This window comes from Triticum aestivum, chromosome 4D (genome assembly GCF_018294505.1).
Source record: "Triticum aestivum cultivar Chinese Spring chromosome 4D, IWGSC CS RefSeq v2.1, whole genome shotgun sequence".
NCBI classification, from domain to species: Eukaryota; Viridiplantae; Streptophyta; class Magnoliopsida; order Poales; family Poaceae; genus Triticum; species Triticum aestivum.
In genome coordinates this window covers 498,403,802-498,421,592 of record NC_057805.1, presented here as the reverse complement: position 1 = coordinate 498,421,592, position 17,791 = coordinate 498,403,802, and the positions used below count along the sequence as shown (strand labels likewise).

At 43.8% G+C, this 17,791-nt stretch overlaps 1 protein-coding gene across 2 annotated transcripts; it reads right to left on the bottom strand.

Moving 5' to 3' along the window:
* Positions 1-2,199: 2,199 nt before the first annotated feature.
* Positions 2,200-16,010, bottom strand: LOC100125729 (MADS-box transcription factor 50). Of its 2 annotated transcripts, XM_044521108.1 has the most exons (8): positions 15,767-16,010; positions 15,341-15,607; positions 3,685-3,763; positions 3,172-3,233; positions 2,987-3,086; positions 2,842-2,883; positions 2,704-2,745; positions 2,200-2,530 (listed from the first exon to the last, which is right to left on the bottom strand). In XM_044521108.1, exons 2-8 carry the CDS (start codon positions 15,520-15,522, stop codon positions 2,369-2,371), a joined length of 669 nt encoding a protein of 222 aa, XP_044377043.1. In that variant the 5' UTR covers positions 15,523-15,607; positions 15,767-16,010; the 3' UTR covers positions 2,200-2,368. The 2 variants fall into 2 exon arrangements, with proteins under 2 accessions (XP_044377043.1, XP_044377044.1); XM_044521109.1 differs by lacking the exon at positions 15,767-16,010 and having other exon boundaries at positions 15,341-15,742.
* Positions 16,011-17,791: the final 1,781 nt, after the last annotated feature.

The window sequence follows — 17,791 nt, the reverse complement described above, 5'->3', positions numbered from 1 at the left end:
TGAAAAACTATTAAAAACTATAATAGCCAGTAAAAGAAAGAAAAATACCGGTTCAGGAACCTTCTAGATGGTTTACAAAATAGGTAAAAATTGGCTGGGAGTTTCCAAAAGTGGAAGGAGAAAGCCCAATTGCTAGATAGGGTCGACCGTTTCTATGTGAATCGGTGACACTTTGGGCACAACACAGACACAGATGCTCATACAAACATAAGCTCATTCCTTTGAACGCACGCACACACATTCTCCCCTATATGGGCATCTTTAAGAGACTGAGTCGGCACATCATCTTGAGATTACGCCTTCGTAGTCGACGATGACATCCCCTTGCACTGAACACACGTCATCGAAAGGACTATATTCAAAAAAATGTGAGCAACGCTGTATAGGACTTAAACCCCGATGGGTTAGTGAGAATAGGGCTTTCTATTTTATTTTATTTTTTAGAGAGAGAATAGGGTTTTGTAGAATGTGAATCGCTGCCGCTTGGGTTCAAAAGAGAGCGTCAACAGGAGGAGCTTTCGCACAGGGCGTGCATTGAATTGGGCCGGCCCATTCGGAGGCGTCACTGTAAGCTGCACTTATAATAAAATAGGGTCGACCGTTTCTATGTGAATCGGTGACACTTTGGGCACAGTACAGACACAGATGCTCATACAAACATAAGCTCATTCCTCTGAACGCACGCACACACATTCTCTCCTATATGGGCATCTTTAAGAGACTGAGTCGGCACATCATCTTGAGATTACGTCTTCGTAGTCGACGATGACATCCCCTTGCACTGAACACACGTCATCGAAAGGACTATATTCAAAAAAATGTGAGCAACGCTGTATAGGACTTAAACCCCGATGGGTTAGTGAGAATAGGGCTTTCTGTTTTATTTTATTTTTTAGAGAGAGAATAGGGTTTCGTAGAATGTGAATCGCTGCCGCTTGGGTTCACAACAGAGCGTCAACAGGAGGAGCTTTCGCACAGGGCGTGCATTGAATTGGGCCGGCCCATTCGGTGGCGTTACTGTAAGCTGCACTTATAATAAAATAGCAAAAAAACAATGTTCAGTTGAGGAATCGAACTCACAACCAAAAGTCCAAAGCAAGTCTTCTTTACCAGTTTGAGCTGACCACTGTTAGTGATTAGTAGGGTGCGAGTATTTTTAAGAACTATGCGCAGCGGCAGATAATAACTCAAAAAAACAACCATTGAACATCATTTTAATATATGCTGAACAATTTTTAAATATACATTGAACATTTTTGTGATATACACAGATTTTCTTAAATATGCGTTAAACATTTTGTGATATACACTGAACATTTTTCACGTACATAATGAACATTTTCTAAATATATTGTGAACATTTTGTTAAATGCACGATGAACATTTTTGTAATACACACTGAATTTTTTTCATAATGATAGTGAACCTTTTCATAATGTACGGTGAAACATTTTCTTAACAAAAGTAAAGAAAAGAAACGAAAAAACTCGCGAAACAGCGAAGGAAGCTGTACCGAACGGAGAAACGCGAACCCCATATATGGGCCGGCCCAGCAGGCAGCTCGCCTCAGCGAAAGCAGAACCTTTTGACGGTAACGAGCGTCAAATAGGGTCTGCCGGTTCACAAGAGGCCGCTGGCCGGTTCGTCAGGCTTGGATACCGACCACTATTCTGACAGTTAGGCCCGTTTCCAATTTTGGCCCAGCTTTTCTATCCTCATCACTTCCGTCGTTTTCTTTTTACTGAAATATAAGTTTCATCGTTTTGTTCACAAAGGTAAATCGATCCTCCTGGAACATGTACGCGTGCACACCCGGGAAGAGGTTCGAAACTTCGGCAATAGAGAGTCGTGTCGATCTCTATTACCAACCGCCGGCCAAGCCCTTCTCATTTCCCACTCGCAGAGTGAGACGGAACAGGAAACGAGGAGCTGCTTTCCTCTGCGCGCCCGACGCGTTTCGTCGCCGACCATGGAAGTGCAGAGGGAGCTGGCAACCAGACGCAAAATCCAAACGTCGCTTCGCCCCACGCAACACCTCCGTCGCGCGCCCAAGAGGCGACCTGCTCCTGCTCCTTCGCCCGCGTGCCACCATAAATATCCGTTAGCTTTCCCTCCGCCACCCTTCTTCTCCAGAGGATCTATGGCGGACGATCCGTTCCTCTCATCAACGACATCGGCACATCACAACCAGAGCCCGGGGAAACATCAACAACAACAACTAATTCATGTATGTACTCTCGAGGTTTCCGCTGCACAGGGTTTATATTATATCTATACGCCGTCCGCATCCATTGCCTGCTGCTGCTTGCAACTCCATTGCCAGCTTATTCTGGGCATTTTTCTCAGGCGTTGTCAGCCTGCCTGAATCTCAGGAGCGGCCGGTGCCGGGCAATCCAAGAAATAGATCCGTCTCCACATCCACCACCTGCTGGCCCTGCTCCGCCAGGGTCACTGGAGCAGGGAGCGCCGCCAAGGTCGCCGGAGCAGGGGGCGCGGCCGCCTCCAACGCAGAGTGCTGTTCCTTCTGGCACTGCACAAGTTAGCCAGGGTAGCAGATCAGAGGATGCATCATGGATAGGATGGGTGATCTCTGCTGGGAATGGGATGCGCATAGGATATCGCATGAGGTACGCGTTCAGAGTAATGGTAAGTTTGGCCGTTTCAGTCCACCAGGCAGCAACTTCACTGCCCATCCATCTTTACCTGGCTATATAGTTCTTCATTGTCCTGCCGCAACTTCATCTCCTGCTCCAGGTCCATGTGACAAATCAACAGCCATGTAAGGAACTCTGTCTATACACACTCCCTCTTGTTTCAGGTTTTCTGGGGCAGAGAGGTTACCTTCTGCCTCAACGTAGAGAGCTGCTCTTCGAACCGCCGAGTCTGCCATGAAAGAGGAAGACAATTAAGCACCATTACATGGTTGTGTAAGCTTATTATGTGCACAGATAGATACATTATTACTACTCTTTCATACTGTGCTAACCTTCATTGCCCTGATGCCTAGAAGGCTTCTTTCAATTTTGACCTCTAAGCTTTGCAGTTCTTCAATAGAGCATTCTTCCAAATTTTGGCCCAAAAGTTTGCTGCATCTCAGTGATACCAGATGGTGACAACTCAGTTTTGGCTAGTTACAGGGATAGCGGTCTCTTGGGAAGCCGAAGTGGTTACCTTTTGCAAGCTTCAAGAGCATCAAGCTTCTTTGACAAGCCCTCAGCATCAGCTTTTACTTTCTGCAGTTGAGGTCACAAGGATAATACCTGAACTAAGTTAGTACTATGTATTATCAAACATGAAATAACTGCTAGAATGTACTATCGTGTCATTTTTTTTTAATGTCAGCAATACTAATTGAACTGTGCTGCTTTAGTCCATACGATAGTTTTCACATTTCAGTAGCACCATCATCAGCTGGGAAATGGTTGCAAACCAAATGGAGCATTAAAACGCAGGCTTCTCAGTGCTGCGTTGCTGACTAGCTTAATCTCTCAGTTAATACACCATCTCTCACCATTTAGCTACATAAGTACTCCCTCCGTCCCAAAATAAGTGACTCAACTTTGTACTAACTTTAGTACAAAGTTAGTGTAAAGTTGAGTCACTTATTTTGGGACGGAGGGATTATCTCCAAATTGAAATTATGTGACCAAATGTGAAGTAAGCACATCAAGCAGAACTATGTACCTCTATATCTTGCTGTACCGTCTGTCTGCCCAAATTATCCTTTGTGACTGTCTTATAACGTTCAATTGTGTTCTTCATGCTGAATTGGAATTTAAAATGTAAAATGTAAATTATATATGACATAGTAACAACAGTTAATTTAGACAAGCACAAGGCATTAAATATGTAATACTGGCATAAAAAATGATGTTGTGTTCCCCTTCATTGGTGTCATAAATATAGATAAAGTAAAGGGCGTGCGAAACTGTTCTACACCTCATAAAGGGGTTTTCACCTTACCTATCATGCTGTGATGATCTTGATAGAAATACAATACAGTACTTAGGAAAAACAGAGTTGAACATCAACTATTTATCTACCTATTATCTTTTGGATATATGCAATAAGTTGTTACCCCCATATAATACCTAGTAGCCTAGATCTTGTGTAGAATTAAGTGTATGTCTTGACAAAAACACAACGGCTGTGTTATATATTAACTCAAACCTCATGGGCTTATGATTCACTGAACTTATTTGTGAACCTTCTCTTTGAGTGAGTATTCAAAATAATGTTAGTCTGTTTGATTTGCATTCTTCAGCAATCATTGGGTGCCTGTCCAACTGCCGGGTAAGCCAGTCCAGTCGTTGGACAAGCTGAGAAAAGGTAGTGCAATTGTACAACACGACGGTCTTGATTGCAAGGGTATACTTTAGGGCTAGTCAGTTGTCAATTCCAGAATAATTTACTTATCCCACTATACATAGTAGAGTCGTTCCTGTAGGACCAATACTTCTATCGACTAGTGTGATGCACCTTTAGCCCAGCCTTAACACTATGATTTTGGTCGTCCCTGATAAAATTTTCCAGTGTAAATTTCTGAAAACAATGATGTTCTACAGAATTCAGTTTGAATTGCAGAAAATTCACCAGAGTTTTAAGGCCTCATGTTCTTTCAAAATAACAAAACTGCCACATAATTTGTCCTTGCAGGAAATACGAAAATATTTAACATAGTTGTGGTTTGGTCATAATTCTTACAATAAAACCTATATGGTTTGGAAAATCAAAATTAAACTTCAATCCAACAAAAAAGGAAATTTTTGACATAGTAGCATGTCCTTGCAAGAAACTAGAAAAATATACAACATAACTGTGATTTGATCATAGTGCTCACAATAGAACTGTAGGTTTTACAAAGTCAAAATTAAAATTTAGTCTTGCAAAAAAAAGGAATTTTTTTACATAGTATGAGCATTTGTTTTGCCAGAATTTTAAGGTTGAATCTTTAGGTTTGTTTCCAATGCAGAGTTGTAGTAGAAGAAATTGCACTTGAACACTCTAAACTGTTTTCTCACTTAGCTCCTTTAACTTATTTTATCTCACCTAAGCGTTCATGACTTGTCTCCATAGTCACATTGCTCTTACACTGTTAGGCTAACAGATATATTGAGGGTGAATTTGCGAAGTGGACATAGTAAGCAAGTTCAAACACAATTTTCTCTTGTAATAGTACTTGTGATGAGAGGTATTGCACAAGTGTGCAAAACATAATGGTGAGATGAAATTGGTAGGAGTATGCAAGTTATTTCCATGGAACAAATGTCAGTATATATACACAGACAAGCATGGAAAATATGCAGAAAATTCCAAATAGAACGGGGATACTGAGGTGTGAATCTGAGAAGGTGGACATAGTTAGTGCAATATTGAGGGGTGGATCTGAGAAGGTGGACATAGCAAGTTCCAATGCAATTTTCTCTTGTAATAGTACTTGTACAGTGAAAGGTATTGTACAAGTGTGCAACATCATGGTGCGATGAAACTAGTAGGAGTATCAAGTTGTATTACTCAAAGTCATCACCAATGATGATCATTTCGTCGATATCGAGAAGAAGAGCCCAACCATGGGAGGACAGGCGGAAAAGAGCGGAAGTTCATGATTGCTCTTTGAAAAAACAGTAGCAGTGATCGCTAAGGAGAAGAGGTCAACACAGGCACGAGGAACTTGCTTAAGGCCATATTTAGGGCGACGAAGACAACACATCATGCCATTAGGAAATACGTAGGTGGTGGATGCATGTAGACCTACGCATGCAACTCAACGTTAAGAAAGACATTATTGGACATCATGTTCAGGGACAGACTAGTGGCGAATGTAAGCCACAACGAGAAGGGTGCAAAAACAGTGGTCATGTGAATCACATGAGCAAATGTCTAATTTTAGTCATGACCATGCACCTACTAAAAGTCATGAGTCGTAAAATGAGCCTTGTGTAGCCCAAGAGAACCACTAGAGTGAATCTTATCTTGTAGACCCACTCACTAGTGCTAGGAAGAACACGAGGAGGAAGGGGAACAAGATCCCCCACATGCCAGTGCTATCAAGCAGGAATCTCCTCTACCATCATATGAGACCATTCGGGAGGAACAACATCACCATAAGAAAACTTGGCTTGAGATGAGCGGCGGCAGAAAAACCGTAGCAATCAACGACCAAAAGCGGGCAGGAGGGCATGGAAACCATGGGCAGGAGGCGGCAGTGCATCACCGGCAGAGGATGATGAAGCGGTCAAGGAAGATAGCTCATCAGCAGAAGATGGCTCATCGGAAGGTGGAACGTCATGAGAAGGCAATGTGTCAGAGAGGAGAGAAAGGCGTGTTAGGAGAAAACAAGGCAACAAGTAGACAACGGTCCTAGTGAAGAATAGGAGGGGGACCATCGGGGAAGAGTCAAGAGACGAATGAGCTAGGGAAGCCTCAAGTGACAAACAAAATGGGGATGTCGGCGGGTCAACAGAAGTACGTGCATACAAAGTGGGATGGATGAACGAGAGTAATACAGTAGCTACAGGTGTGTCAGAAAAGCCAAGAAAGAAATATCATCAATAGAGGAGGCCGAAGGAAAAGACGGACACTGATAGAAAGTGTTGAAGTGTATGTGAATTGCCTAGCCCCCTTTGCCAGTTCAGACTTTTGGTTCCGTTGGCTAGTGCATGAAGCTTAACATGGTATCAGAGCCCAATGTCTTGAGTTCAAGTCCTGGCTTTTAGAATTTATTCAAAAATTATGGGAAAACTTTGTTTTTGCCACTGTAGCTTTTGCCAATTTTGCTTATGCCACTCTAGAATTTGACATCTCACTTTTGCCACTCTTTGCTTTTGACAATACATCACAAATGCCATTCCGTGGCAAAACCGATAATTTTTCATTTCACTTTTGCCGCTCTTAGCTTTGGACAATGTATCACAATTGCCACTCTGAAATTTTTGCTTTTGCCACTGAATGGCAAAAGTGATATATTGTCAAAAGATAAGAGTGGCAAAAGTGAAATGTCAAATTCTAGAGTGGCATAAGCAAAGTGGGCAAAAACTAGAGTGGCAAAAACAAAGTTTTCCCAAAAATTATTGTTCCCTCCTTTGTGTCCACTTATTGGCCTCTTGAGCCATACCTCTGAGTCTATCCACGTGTTGACTTTCCGCATCACACGTGAAAGGGGGTGTTGAAGTGTGTATGTCGATTGCGTAGCCCTTTCCACCAGTTCAAACTTTTGGTTGTCCATGAAGCTCAACAAAAAGAATAACACTCATCAGAAGCCACTCACCAAAAAGCCAGTAGTGAGCCTGCAGAGGCAGAAGCGCTCGAACCAGGCATGAGGGGCTGGCCATATAGAGAGCGACAATGATGGTAGACCATGCCATAAGTAACAGAATACCTTGGTGATTGCTGCATGTAGACCTCTCGACGCAACTCATCACTAGGAAAGGCATTGTTGACATCAAGCTTAGATGCAAACTAGTGGCAGACAAAAGCCATAGCGAGAAGGGTGCAAATAGTGGCCATGTGGTCCATTTGGAGGAAATGTTCCATCATAATCACGGCCATACTCATGCAGAAAACCATATGCCACATCTCCTCCTAATATCTATTTGACAAACGTACCACAGTTGACCCCTTTGGGTCATCACCGACTTGTGCGGCCATAGTAGGATTAAGGTCACAAGGAGCGGAACAAGGCATTATGTTTATAGAGCCATTACTCACATGAAATGTGCTTCTCTCAAGATACCAAAGTGTCCCACACATTGAGGCCTATCAATTCACACCCAGCTCTATCTACTCTATGTGCAGCAAGGGGGTTAGATGTTTCCAACAACATCGATGGATTGGACACCTTCAATCCCAAAATTTCATAACATAAAGAAAGCACGCATAAGAGAGCAGAACTACAATATAATTTTATGTACAATATCAACCTCAACCTAGAACCAACAATTACTTAAATATTAATTACATTAAAAGGGTCTCAAGCTTATAACCCATCAAAGAGGCCATGATGATGTCGGTGGCATGCGGTGAAGGTGGTGGCGCCGACCATATGGTCATGCCCAACCTGTATAACAACCCTCTTAGTTTTTTCTCCTTGTTCCTCCATCAAGGACGTAAATGGATGGTGAGACAAAACCCCCAAATTCCTTTGGATGTGATTCAGAGGGGGGTGATGAGTTGCTCGTTGGATTAGGGTTAGTTATCACTTGGAGACGGTATAAAGAATAAGTTAATCCACTTCATAGTTGATCCTCCTTCCCTCTTTTGATCGAAGGGTTGGAAGGTGAATAGAACTCTCCCAATTTCTTCATTAACTTGCCAATCATCAAGGAAAACAAACCATGCCCAAATAGGTGTTGAAATGGAAAGTTATGGCAAATTCCATGACTTCAATGTGTGTAATACGATCGTGGGTATGACCTTGGTAATCGAATCTAGGTCGGCTTCATAGTGTGGGGTTTAGTATTTTGTGGCCAATTGCAAATGGATTCGGATGGAGGTGATCTTGGACCCCTTGGATTGATACGATGGGCCTCATAATTTCCATGTGTTAGATATCTAACGATATTGCATTTGGTGATCATAACTTCAACAGAAATTATCTCAATTTGGTGTCACTTGTTGTGACAAGTCCATGGGAGATAAAGTCCACCAAACTACCAAACACAAAGGAAGCATACTAAAAAAAATAGGTTCATAATTCGGTTGTTTGACCCTTAGTAAAAAGAAAGAAAGCAGGTACAATAACATTGCCGCCAGGCTATGTCGCCACCACTCGTTGCCCGGTTATTTTGTATGGTATACTAACTAGATCGAGTTTGTTGCTTTTATGTACATTCATATGTGTGCCCTTCGTCTCTAGAGCGCTCTCTCGAATCTCTGTCTGCCTCGCCCTATACCTCCTGTGGCTCCTACTCCACTAACGCCTCGGGTATTTGTCGAGATGCTTCTCGTGTTAACAGGAATGGCGCCAAGGTTGTTGTTGATGTTGTTATTGCCCTTCAGATATATTGTGAGATGACTGCCTACACTCAAGTGGTTTGAAGATGATGCTTGTGTTGCTTCTGTTCTTAATTAGTTCCAGTGTTCTACCTCAATTTGTCTTGAGCTTGTGGGTCTCAATACTGTTTTTGATATATGGACCCATCTTCGAGAGCACTATCAGCCCTCTAGTGATGTCGTATCCCTGTCTGTCATCCAACAGGAGCATGCTCTTCAGCAGGGTGACTCCATTGTTGACGACTTCTACGCACATAGTTCTGCTATCTGGCACCACCTCAGTTCTCTTCGCACTACTCCTTGTTTTCTTGCCAGTGTTGCCAGGTGTGCGGTCAGACTAGTTTCGGTGTGTCTACGAGTTCTTCTCTCGATTCTACAAGGAGTTTGAGTTGCAGTATGCTCATCTTTTAGCTCGTGGTCGTGTTTGTCTTATGGAGGTGCTTTCTTACATTCATGCTGAGGGACTGGGATTCGTGGTGTTGGTTTACTTGAGGTTCTATCTCTGCTTGTTGCTCGATCCCCTGCTATGCCATCTGCTGCATTGACTCTTTCTCGCTCCAGTGCTCCGTCGTGCCTCTACACTCCTCCTAATGGTGAGGGTTGCTTTGTTACTCACTGCGGCTACTGCAACAAGGATGGTCATCCTGTGTCAGATTACTTCTAGGCGACACATGCGTAACAAGGGGCACACATCTTCTTCTGGGACTCGTGCGTTTACTTCGACATCCTTAGCCATTGCTTTGGCTGAGCAATATATTGTGAGGCTTAAGTGTCTGCTTGTCACTTTAGGTTCTTCTTCAATGGGTGTTGCAGGTTCTATGACTAATGCTTCTAGCATTGAGCGACCACCGCCTACACAGTCAGGTACATCCCTACGACTGATGCTTCTAGCATTGAGCGACCACCACCTACACAGTCAGGTACATCCCTACGACTGATGCTTCTAGCATTGAGCGACCACCGCCTACACAGTCAGCTTCTAGCACTGATGCTTCTAGAGCTTCCTTTTATATGTCTTCTAATTCTTCCACCTTGTCCTCTCTAAGATCTCTCAATTTTCATGTTCATATTCTCATAGCTGATGGTACTACTCTTTATTTTGCTAGTCGAGGCACTTTTACTAGTTCTTTTTCTGTGCCCGATGTAGCTCACTTTCCTCGACTTACCAAGAACCTATTTTCCGTTGGTCAACTTACCGACTCTGGTTATCGCGTCATTCTTGACATTGATTCACACGCACACCCTGATTGGGAATGGACCTCGTCGCCATGACCCTTATGGTTTTAGGGAGTTAGACTGGCTTCACATTCGTTCTATTGCCACCACTATCGCCAGTCACTACATCTGTTGCACCAGCCACCGACCCTTTCTAGTAGTGGTATCATCGACTTGGACATCTTTATGGTTTCTTTTGTCGTCTTTAGTTCATCGAAGTCTTCTGAGTTCTATCTCAGGAGATGTCTCTTTAGAGTGTCAGGGTTGTAGGCTTGGCAAACGGATTCAGTTACCTTATCATACTAGTGAGTCAATGTCAGTGGCCTTTTGAATTGGTTAATTTTGATGTATGTGGTCTGGCTCCATTCACTTCGAAAGCGGGCCATCAATACTTTATTATTTTTATAGATAATTCTCGCTACACTTTGTTTTATTTTAGGTATTCTCGCAATCAGATATAAGTGTTTTGCTGCCATGGTCCACACTACAATATATATGCTTATTCGCGTGTTTAGTACTGACTTTGTTGGAAAGTATATCTCCTGGAGTTGCGTGATGTCCTTGCTGAGCATGGTACACTTGCCTAGTTCTCTTGTCCTGGTACTCACACTCATAATGGTGTGGATGAGCGCAAGGGTCATCTATTCTTGAGAAGGTTTGTGTGTAACAATAACGCCTCTCTTCCGCTTCCTTTTGGGTTGAGGCCGTTCCAGTTTCCACCTATCTCATCAACATTCAACCCTTGGTTGCTCTGCAGGGCGGCATTCCTTTCAAGCGCCTTTTATCATTCTTCTGATTATTCGGTGCTTCGTTTGTTCCGTTATGTTTGCTATGCCTTCTTGCCCCCATGAACGAACCAAATCGACTGCTTAGTCTATCGAGTGTATCTTCTTAGGACACAATTATGACCATAAGGGCTATCATTGTTGGGACCCGGTCAATCCTAGGATGCGTATTTCTTAAGATGTCAATTTTGATGAGTCTCGTCTCTGTTACCCAAACCCATCTTCCGCGACCTTTTTGGTGGAGGATATCTCTTTCCTCATTTTTCTCGACACATATCTCACTTTGCCCCGCCATCCTACTCCTACTCATTTCACTGTTGCAGATTCGACACCGCTATCTCATAGGGTTTCCTCTTCCTTGTCACATGATTCTGCACCCTCATTTTTCTCGACACATATCTCACTTTGCCCCGCCATCCTACTCCTACTCATTTCACTGTTGCAGATTCGACACCGCTATCTCCTAGGGTTTCCTCTTCTTCCTTGTCACATGATTCTGCACCTTCATCTCCGGTGTATTCTCCGTCTCCATCACCCGAGTCTACTCTAGTAGCCCCTCCTCATATTTTCCCCTCTTTCCCTCACTATTGTAGTTGTCCTCTACGTGTAGTGGATCGGTCTACTGATGGCCATCTACATCTTCTCAGCAAACTTATGGTCTTTGTGATCGGTCTTGCCCTACCATTGACCCCTATGGTTTTTCTGCCATAGTTCTTGAGCCAACTTCTTATCATGATGTTGTTCATCCTGAATGGCAGCTTGCGACGGCAGAGGAGATTGTTGCTCTTGAGCACACTAACACATGGAATCTTGTTTCCCTTCCTCCCCATGTTTGTCCTATCACTTGTAAGTGGGTCCACAAGGTTAAGACTCACTGTGATAATTCTCTTGAGCGCTACAAAGTAGTTGTTCTTGAGCCAGCTTCTTATCATGATGTTGTTCATCCTAAATGGCAGAGGAGATTGGTGCTCTTGAGCACACTTAACACGTGGAATCTTGTTTCTCTTCCTCCCCATGTTTGTCCTATCACTTGTAAGTGGGTCTACAAGGTTAAGACTTACTCTGATAATTCTCTTGAGCGCTACAAAGTTCGTCTTGTGGCTTGTGGCTTTTGGCATGAGCATAGTCATGATTAGATGAGACTTTTGCTCACGGCCCATATGACAATTGTCTAGACACTTCTTGTTGTGGCCTCTGTTCGCCATTGGTCTGTACCTTAGCTTGATGTTAAGAATAGATTTCTTAATGGTGAGTTGTGTGAGGATGTTTACATACAATCACCGCATGGGTATTCTGTTCCTGATGGCATGGTATCCAATCTTCCTCGCTCTCAATATGGCTTTAAGCAAGCCCCTCGTGCTTGGTTTGAATTTCGCCTCCATGGTGACTACAACTACTCTTTTGACGAGTGCTCATGATCCTATGATGTTTTTCCACCTTTCTGCTCATGGTCGGAATCTTCTTCTATATATTGATGACATGATCATCATTGGTGATGACCCTGAGTACATTGCCTTTGTGAAGACACATCTTAGTGAGCAATTTCTTATGTTTAATCCCTCTTTGCTACTTTCTTGGGATTGAGTTTTGTTCTACCTGCCCCATGAAAGTACATTCAGGATCTTCTTACTCTTGATGCTCTTACAAGTGAGTGTATTGTTGAGAATCCCATGGAGCTCAATGTTCACCTCTGCTTCTGACGATGACACCTGTCTGATCCAACGTGTAATCATCATTTTGTTGGGAGACTTGTCTATCTAGCTGTCACTCGTCCGCATATCTCCTATCCTATCCATATTTTGAACCGGTTTATTTTTTTGTCCCACTTCGGTTTACTATACTCCCATTCTTCGCATTCTACGATATCTTTGTGGCACGATTTCTCACCATCTTTTCTTCCCCGCTCAAGTTCGTTACAACTTCAGGCCTATTCAGATGCTACGTGTGCTAGTGATCCCTCTGACCATCATTCACTTTTCTCTTGCCGTGTTTTTCTCGGTGGTTCTATTATTTCCTAGAAGACAAAGAAATAGGCTACAATTTCTCCTTAGTGTGAGGAGGTTTTGCAAGTTATGGCTCTTTTGACGACAAAGGTGACTTGATTATGATTACATTAGGATTTTGTTTTTTCTGTTACTACACCTACTCCCCCCCCCCCCCCCCCCCCGGTGTCAGACAAAATATGTGATATTAGTATTACAAACGACCCTGTGAAGCATGAGCTCATAGAGCATATTGGTGTTGATGCTTTTTTTGTGCGATGTGGTGTGTAGGATTTGGTAATTGCTCTTCAGTATGTGCCTTCCATTTTACACTGGGTGAATGTCATTACGAAGGCCCGGACTGGAACAACACAGTTTTTATCTCTCCAAACTACTGGTGTGGATCCACCCTGAGTTTGAGGGGGCAGGGTGTAGTTGTATCTATTAGTCATGTAATATCACCATTGTATAAGTGCTTTGCTGCTTATTTACCACACATGGACATGTATGTATATCGTCCCACGGAACCTGAAAATACATGTTGGATATTTCCTAAAAACATGATGCGGGTTAAGGAACAACCTTTCTATTTCCTATGCGCAAAGCAAAAGATTTTTCTTTTGTTATTGCATGCAATCAGCACAGGCAGGAAATTTGTATATTTCTACACTTACAAAATTCAGAACATACCCAAATAGGGAGATCATATTGCTTCAAATGAAGAGAATAAATCTACTATCCAAATTAGCTCATGATTGGTTCTTTTTTGTAACCTACGGCTGGGGACTGCAAAATCCATGACTAATTTAGTTTTCAGTTGTCACCCTACGACCATGATCTGCCTTATCTGAATAAAAGTGGACGCCCTACAATCATGGTGATTCTTTCCCTTGATTTTGGTATGGCTGTTACCTATAGACAAAACCATAAAATATCTGCTAATAAAAAAATTGTAAGTTCACTTATCTAAGAAAGCTACATAATTTAATTAGAAACCATATTTTGGAAGCCTGACAAGTTTAGTCTTGACTCAGCTTATGACAAGAAGCTATTCTTTCCTGCATACAACACTAGCACCTTATATGTCAAACAAGCACATTTTTCTCACAAAAAAAAACACATATACACAACAAGTTGACTGCCCCAAAATTTTAATTATTGTGTATTTGTTGCACCAAAATCCGAACAACATTTTCAGTCCCTTTATATTGTTGTGCCATTTTGGCGTGTTCTTCTAATACAAAATGAAACACGTTTGGGGGCTTGTTTGAGAGGGGGAAAATTGAATCTGTTCACAACTACAATTCCTAGTAAATTAAAGGCTGAGTTTTGTTTTGTTTAATTTTAAAAACGAGACCAGTCAATTTATTAAGAAGAAACCACCAGACACACGCACTGCAGAGCCTAGGGCTAAAACGCGGGTGGCGGGCTGGTTGGCCGCGCGCCACTGAGTAACTGGTTGACGTCGAGTTTCATATTTAGTTTTATTTCGAGGGCAAATGTTCTGTTTAACTTCTGCTCCATTGTGTAAACTGTTTAAACTAGAGTGAACAATGAAAAAATAAATGCTGGTTCGCTAGTTCCACAGCAAACTGAGTACCTGACCATGAGTAAAAAACAGGTACGCTCCATACAGTTCAAGTACACCATATCGCATGCACTGGTCTTGTTTCTGAACAGAAAACTAGCTCTAGCAGCAACACAAACAGTCTTAAGGTTGGCCCGAAAACCGATGTCCAGACAAGCATGTATTGCGTCCCAGCTAATTCTAGCCTGGCCAATAGGAGTACAAGTATTTTTCGTTTTCGATTCATCCCAAATTCTTCTATTGGCTAGTACGTCCATATTGATAAAAAACTTAGGCCAATAGGCAATAGGGCACTGAGTAGGCTACATGTACTAATCGTCCTTCATCCTGAGGCACTTTAACGTTTAGCCCAATTCGCAGCGATAGCAGGACGTACGGAGCAGAAATTTATCAGTTTAAAAATCTGGTGCTCTCTGCAACCGAGGCAAGATTCTCGCAGCGAAGGAGGATGGAGGAGTGGGGAAACTTGGAGCCACCGGCCAAGTGGCTGGATAGGAAGGGCGCATCACGGGCGGAGGAGACTACTGGAGCAGAGGCTTCCGCCCCCCATTGGGCACTGGCCGGCGAGCTGCGTGCGCCTGCGCCGCTACAGGAGTTGGCGCAGGGGGGGCACGCGAAGATCCGTCGGATTTCTCGCAGGCGCAGAGTAAACTAGTGGGATTCCCACGCGCATTCTGGCCCCAACCAGGAAACAAGCGGCAATAGTAAACAAAGACAAGGCGAATTAACTAGTCGCGTAATCGGGAGGGAGGGGAGATTGGGGGAGCGGAGCGGGTTACCTGGAGCTGGCGAATTCGTAGAGCCTGCCGCGGGGGGAGAAGACGACGAGCGCGACCTCGGCGTCGCAGAGGACGGAGAGCTCGAAGGCCTTCTTCAGCAGGCCGCCGCGGCGCTTGGAGAAGGTCACCTGCCGGCTCGTCGGGTTCTCTATCCGCTTCATCTGCGTCTTCCCCCGCACCATTTTCGCCCCTCTTCTCTTCTCCCACCACAAATCTAATCGGAAACCAAACCAAACCAGAAAAATCTCCCTCCTCCGATCAGCCGGCCTGCGGAACGAACACAAATAGAGGAGAGGGGAGAGGTAAATAAAAGGTGGGCACTGTTATCCTAATTGGGGCGGCGAGGGGAGGGCGAAAAGTGGAAAACCCCAGCCCACCCACGCGAGGAGGAAGGGGATCTGGCCAGGACGGCAAGGGGAGACTGACCAAAAACGGCAAGCGCGGCGCGGTGAGGTCGCTGCGGTGTAGGGTTCGGCCGTAGCTGGCCGCTGCTCCCTCCTCGATCACCCACCCACCCTCGCCCTCCTTCTCCTCCACCTTGGCTTTCCTTTTCGGTCCCTGGCCCTGACGGCGTTGCCGCGACGCCGTCACCAGTGGCCGGTGGGGAGGCACCGGGGCAAGGCAACAAGAGGAAAAGGAAAGGAAATTTTGTGTGCTGGTAGTGGGGTGGGGTGGGGTGGGGCGCTCGGGTCGGTGGAGCTGCCGTTTTATGGAGATCCGGGGGCTGGGCAACAAACGGCAAAATTTTCCATAGGTGGAAAATAAAGGCCGTCAGGCGGGCGCTTTTTTTTTTTTTTTTTTTTTTGCGGTGAACCGCCCTGGGACACGCACTATTTATTTGGGCGCTTCAGTGGGTGGTGAATCAATTCCCTTGAGGGAGGACTACGAATTCAACATCCATTCAATGAACTTGGGATTAGGGTTATGGTTTTCGTACAGTTTCCCTTTAAGAATCCACCCGAAAAGAACATTTGCTTAATCAGGGGTGCACAGCACATGATCTATGATGATGTTTAAGGCGTAATTGTACGATGTGGTCCTATGATCTGGACCTAGGATCTGATCCGCCCTGGTGACCTCGCATGCGACGCGCCAAGTGGGTAGTACCGTAACTTACTAAATCATAGCATGATACTATTTTCATGGTGCATAGTATCATAAGTTACTTAGATGCATTTATTATTATTTTCATGACTCATATTAACGCATTATTAACTAATTGCGCATGCGTTGCAACGGGGCATTGCATATTCTATTGGTTCAATGCCAATCGGGTATGACATAAATCTTACGCGCGTCATCTTGTCGATTGCGATAAATTTTGATTGGAGTATGGGTGGGGAAAGACAAGGAAGTTTTGATTTATGTTAGGTTTGGTAATATTTGATTTGATTTGGGTATGGGTAGAGGAAGGCAAGAATTTTTTTTGATTTAGTTGAGGTTTTGATTAGATTTGATTTAATTTTATTGAGTTAATGCAGGACGTGAAGGGGGACATGGGGAGGGGTGGAGGCGAAGACGAATGTAGAGCGCCCAGCATTCCTTTTTAACACGATACAGGCGCAGGCGCTCATACACTCACACATATGATCGCACACACAACCTCCCCCTATGAGAACCTTCGAGAGACTGAGTCGACACAACATCTTGAGATTGACAAAGTCGTCACAGGCGCCTTCATAGTTGACGAGAACATCTCGTCCGACTGAACGCACATCGCCGGAAGACCTAGAATAAATACAAGGAAATGCGAGCACTAGTGTCCAGTCTGGGACTTGAACCCTGGTGGGCTGGGGATATCACTGTCCTCCTAACCATCTAACCACATATTGGTTCGCAACGACCAACAATTCTCTGATAGTAGAGATTTAATATGATATATATGTCAGTGATACCAGCACTTTCTCTTTCTTCACTTAATACTATGACAAGTCGGCAATATGACTAGTTGGCATTGCATAGGTTGCATGATACTTGCTATTATATTGTCACTACGGGAGGTCTTAACCTCATGCTTAGCACTGAAATTTAAAAACAAAACCAGGTATTTTGGACTATATATGTATACAAGTGAAAGATATAGATTGTAGTATACTTGTAGAGTTATTTTTGCCCTAGTTCCTCTCGCATAAGGGCCCCGCCACTAGCCCTGATGAGCCTTGATGATGTGGAAGATGGTTTTCTTAGAACATAGTACAGACGCAGGTGCTCATATATACGCGCATACACTCATCCCTGGAATAATGCGAGCACCGGGATTTGAATCCTGATGGGCTGGGTATACCACTGTCCTCCTAACCATCCAACCACAGGTTGGTTCGCGTGGAAAATGGGTTAGTGCATTATATATCTTCTCATAACACTTTGTTGCATGAATTTTTGCATTATACATATGTAGGCTGGAAAAAATATTATAGTATAATTGTAGGCTCCTTGTTTTGAATTTCGTCC

Bases quoted from the DNA above. Each gene is read 5' to 3' on its own strand.
- LOC100125729 (XM_044521108.1), bottom strand. From the start codon at position 15,522: ATGGTGCGGGGGAAGACGCAGATGAAGCGGATAGAGAACCCGACGAGC. The intron at 3,234-3,684 runs GTACATAGTTCT...CCTCAACTGCAG, and splicing joins CGGTACAGCAAGATATAGAG to AAAGTAAAAGCTGATGCTGA. The intron at 2,746-2,841 runs GTAACCTCTCTG...GACCTGGAGCAG, and splicing joins TCTCTACGTTGAGGCAGAAG to GAGATGAAGTTGCGGCAGGA.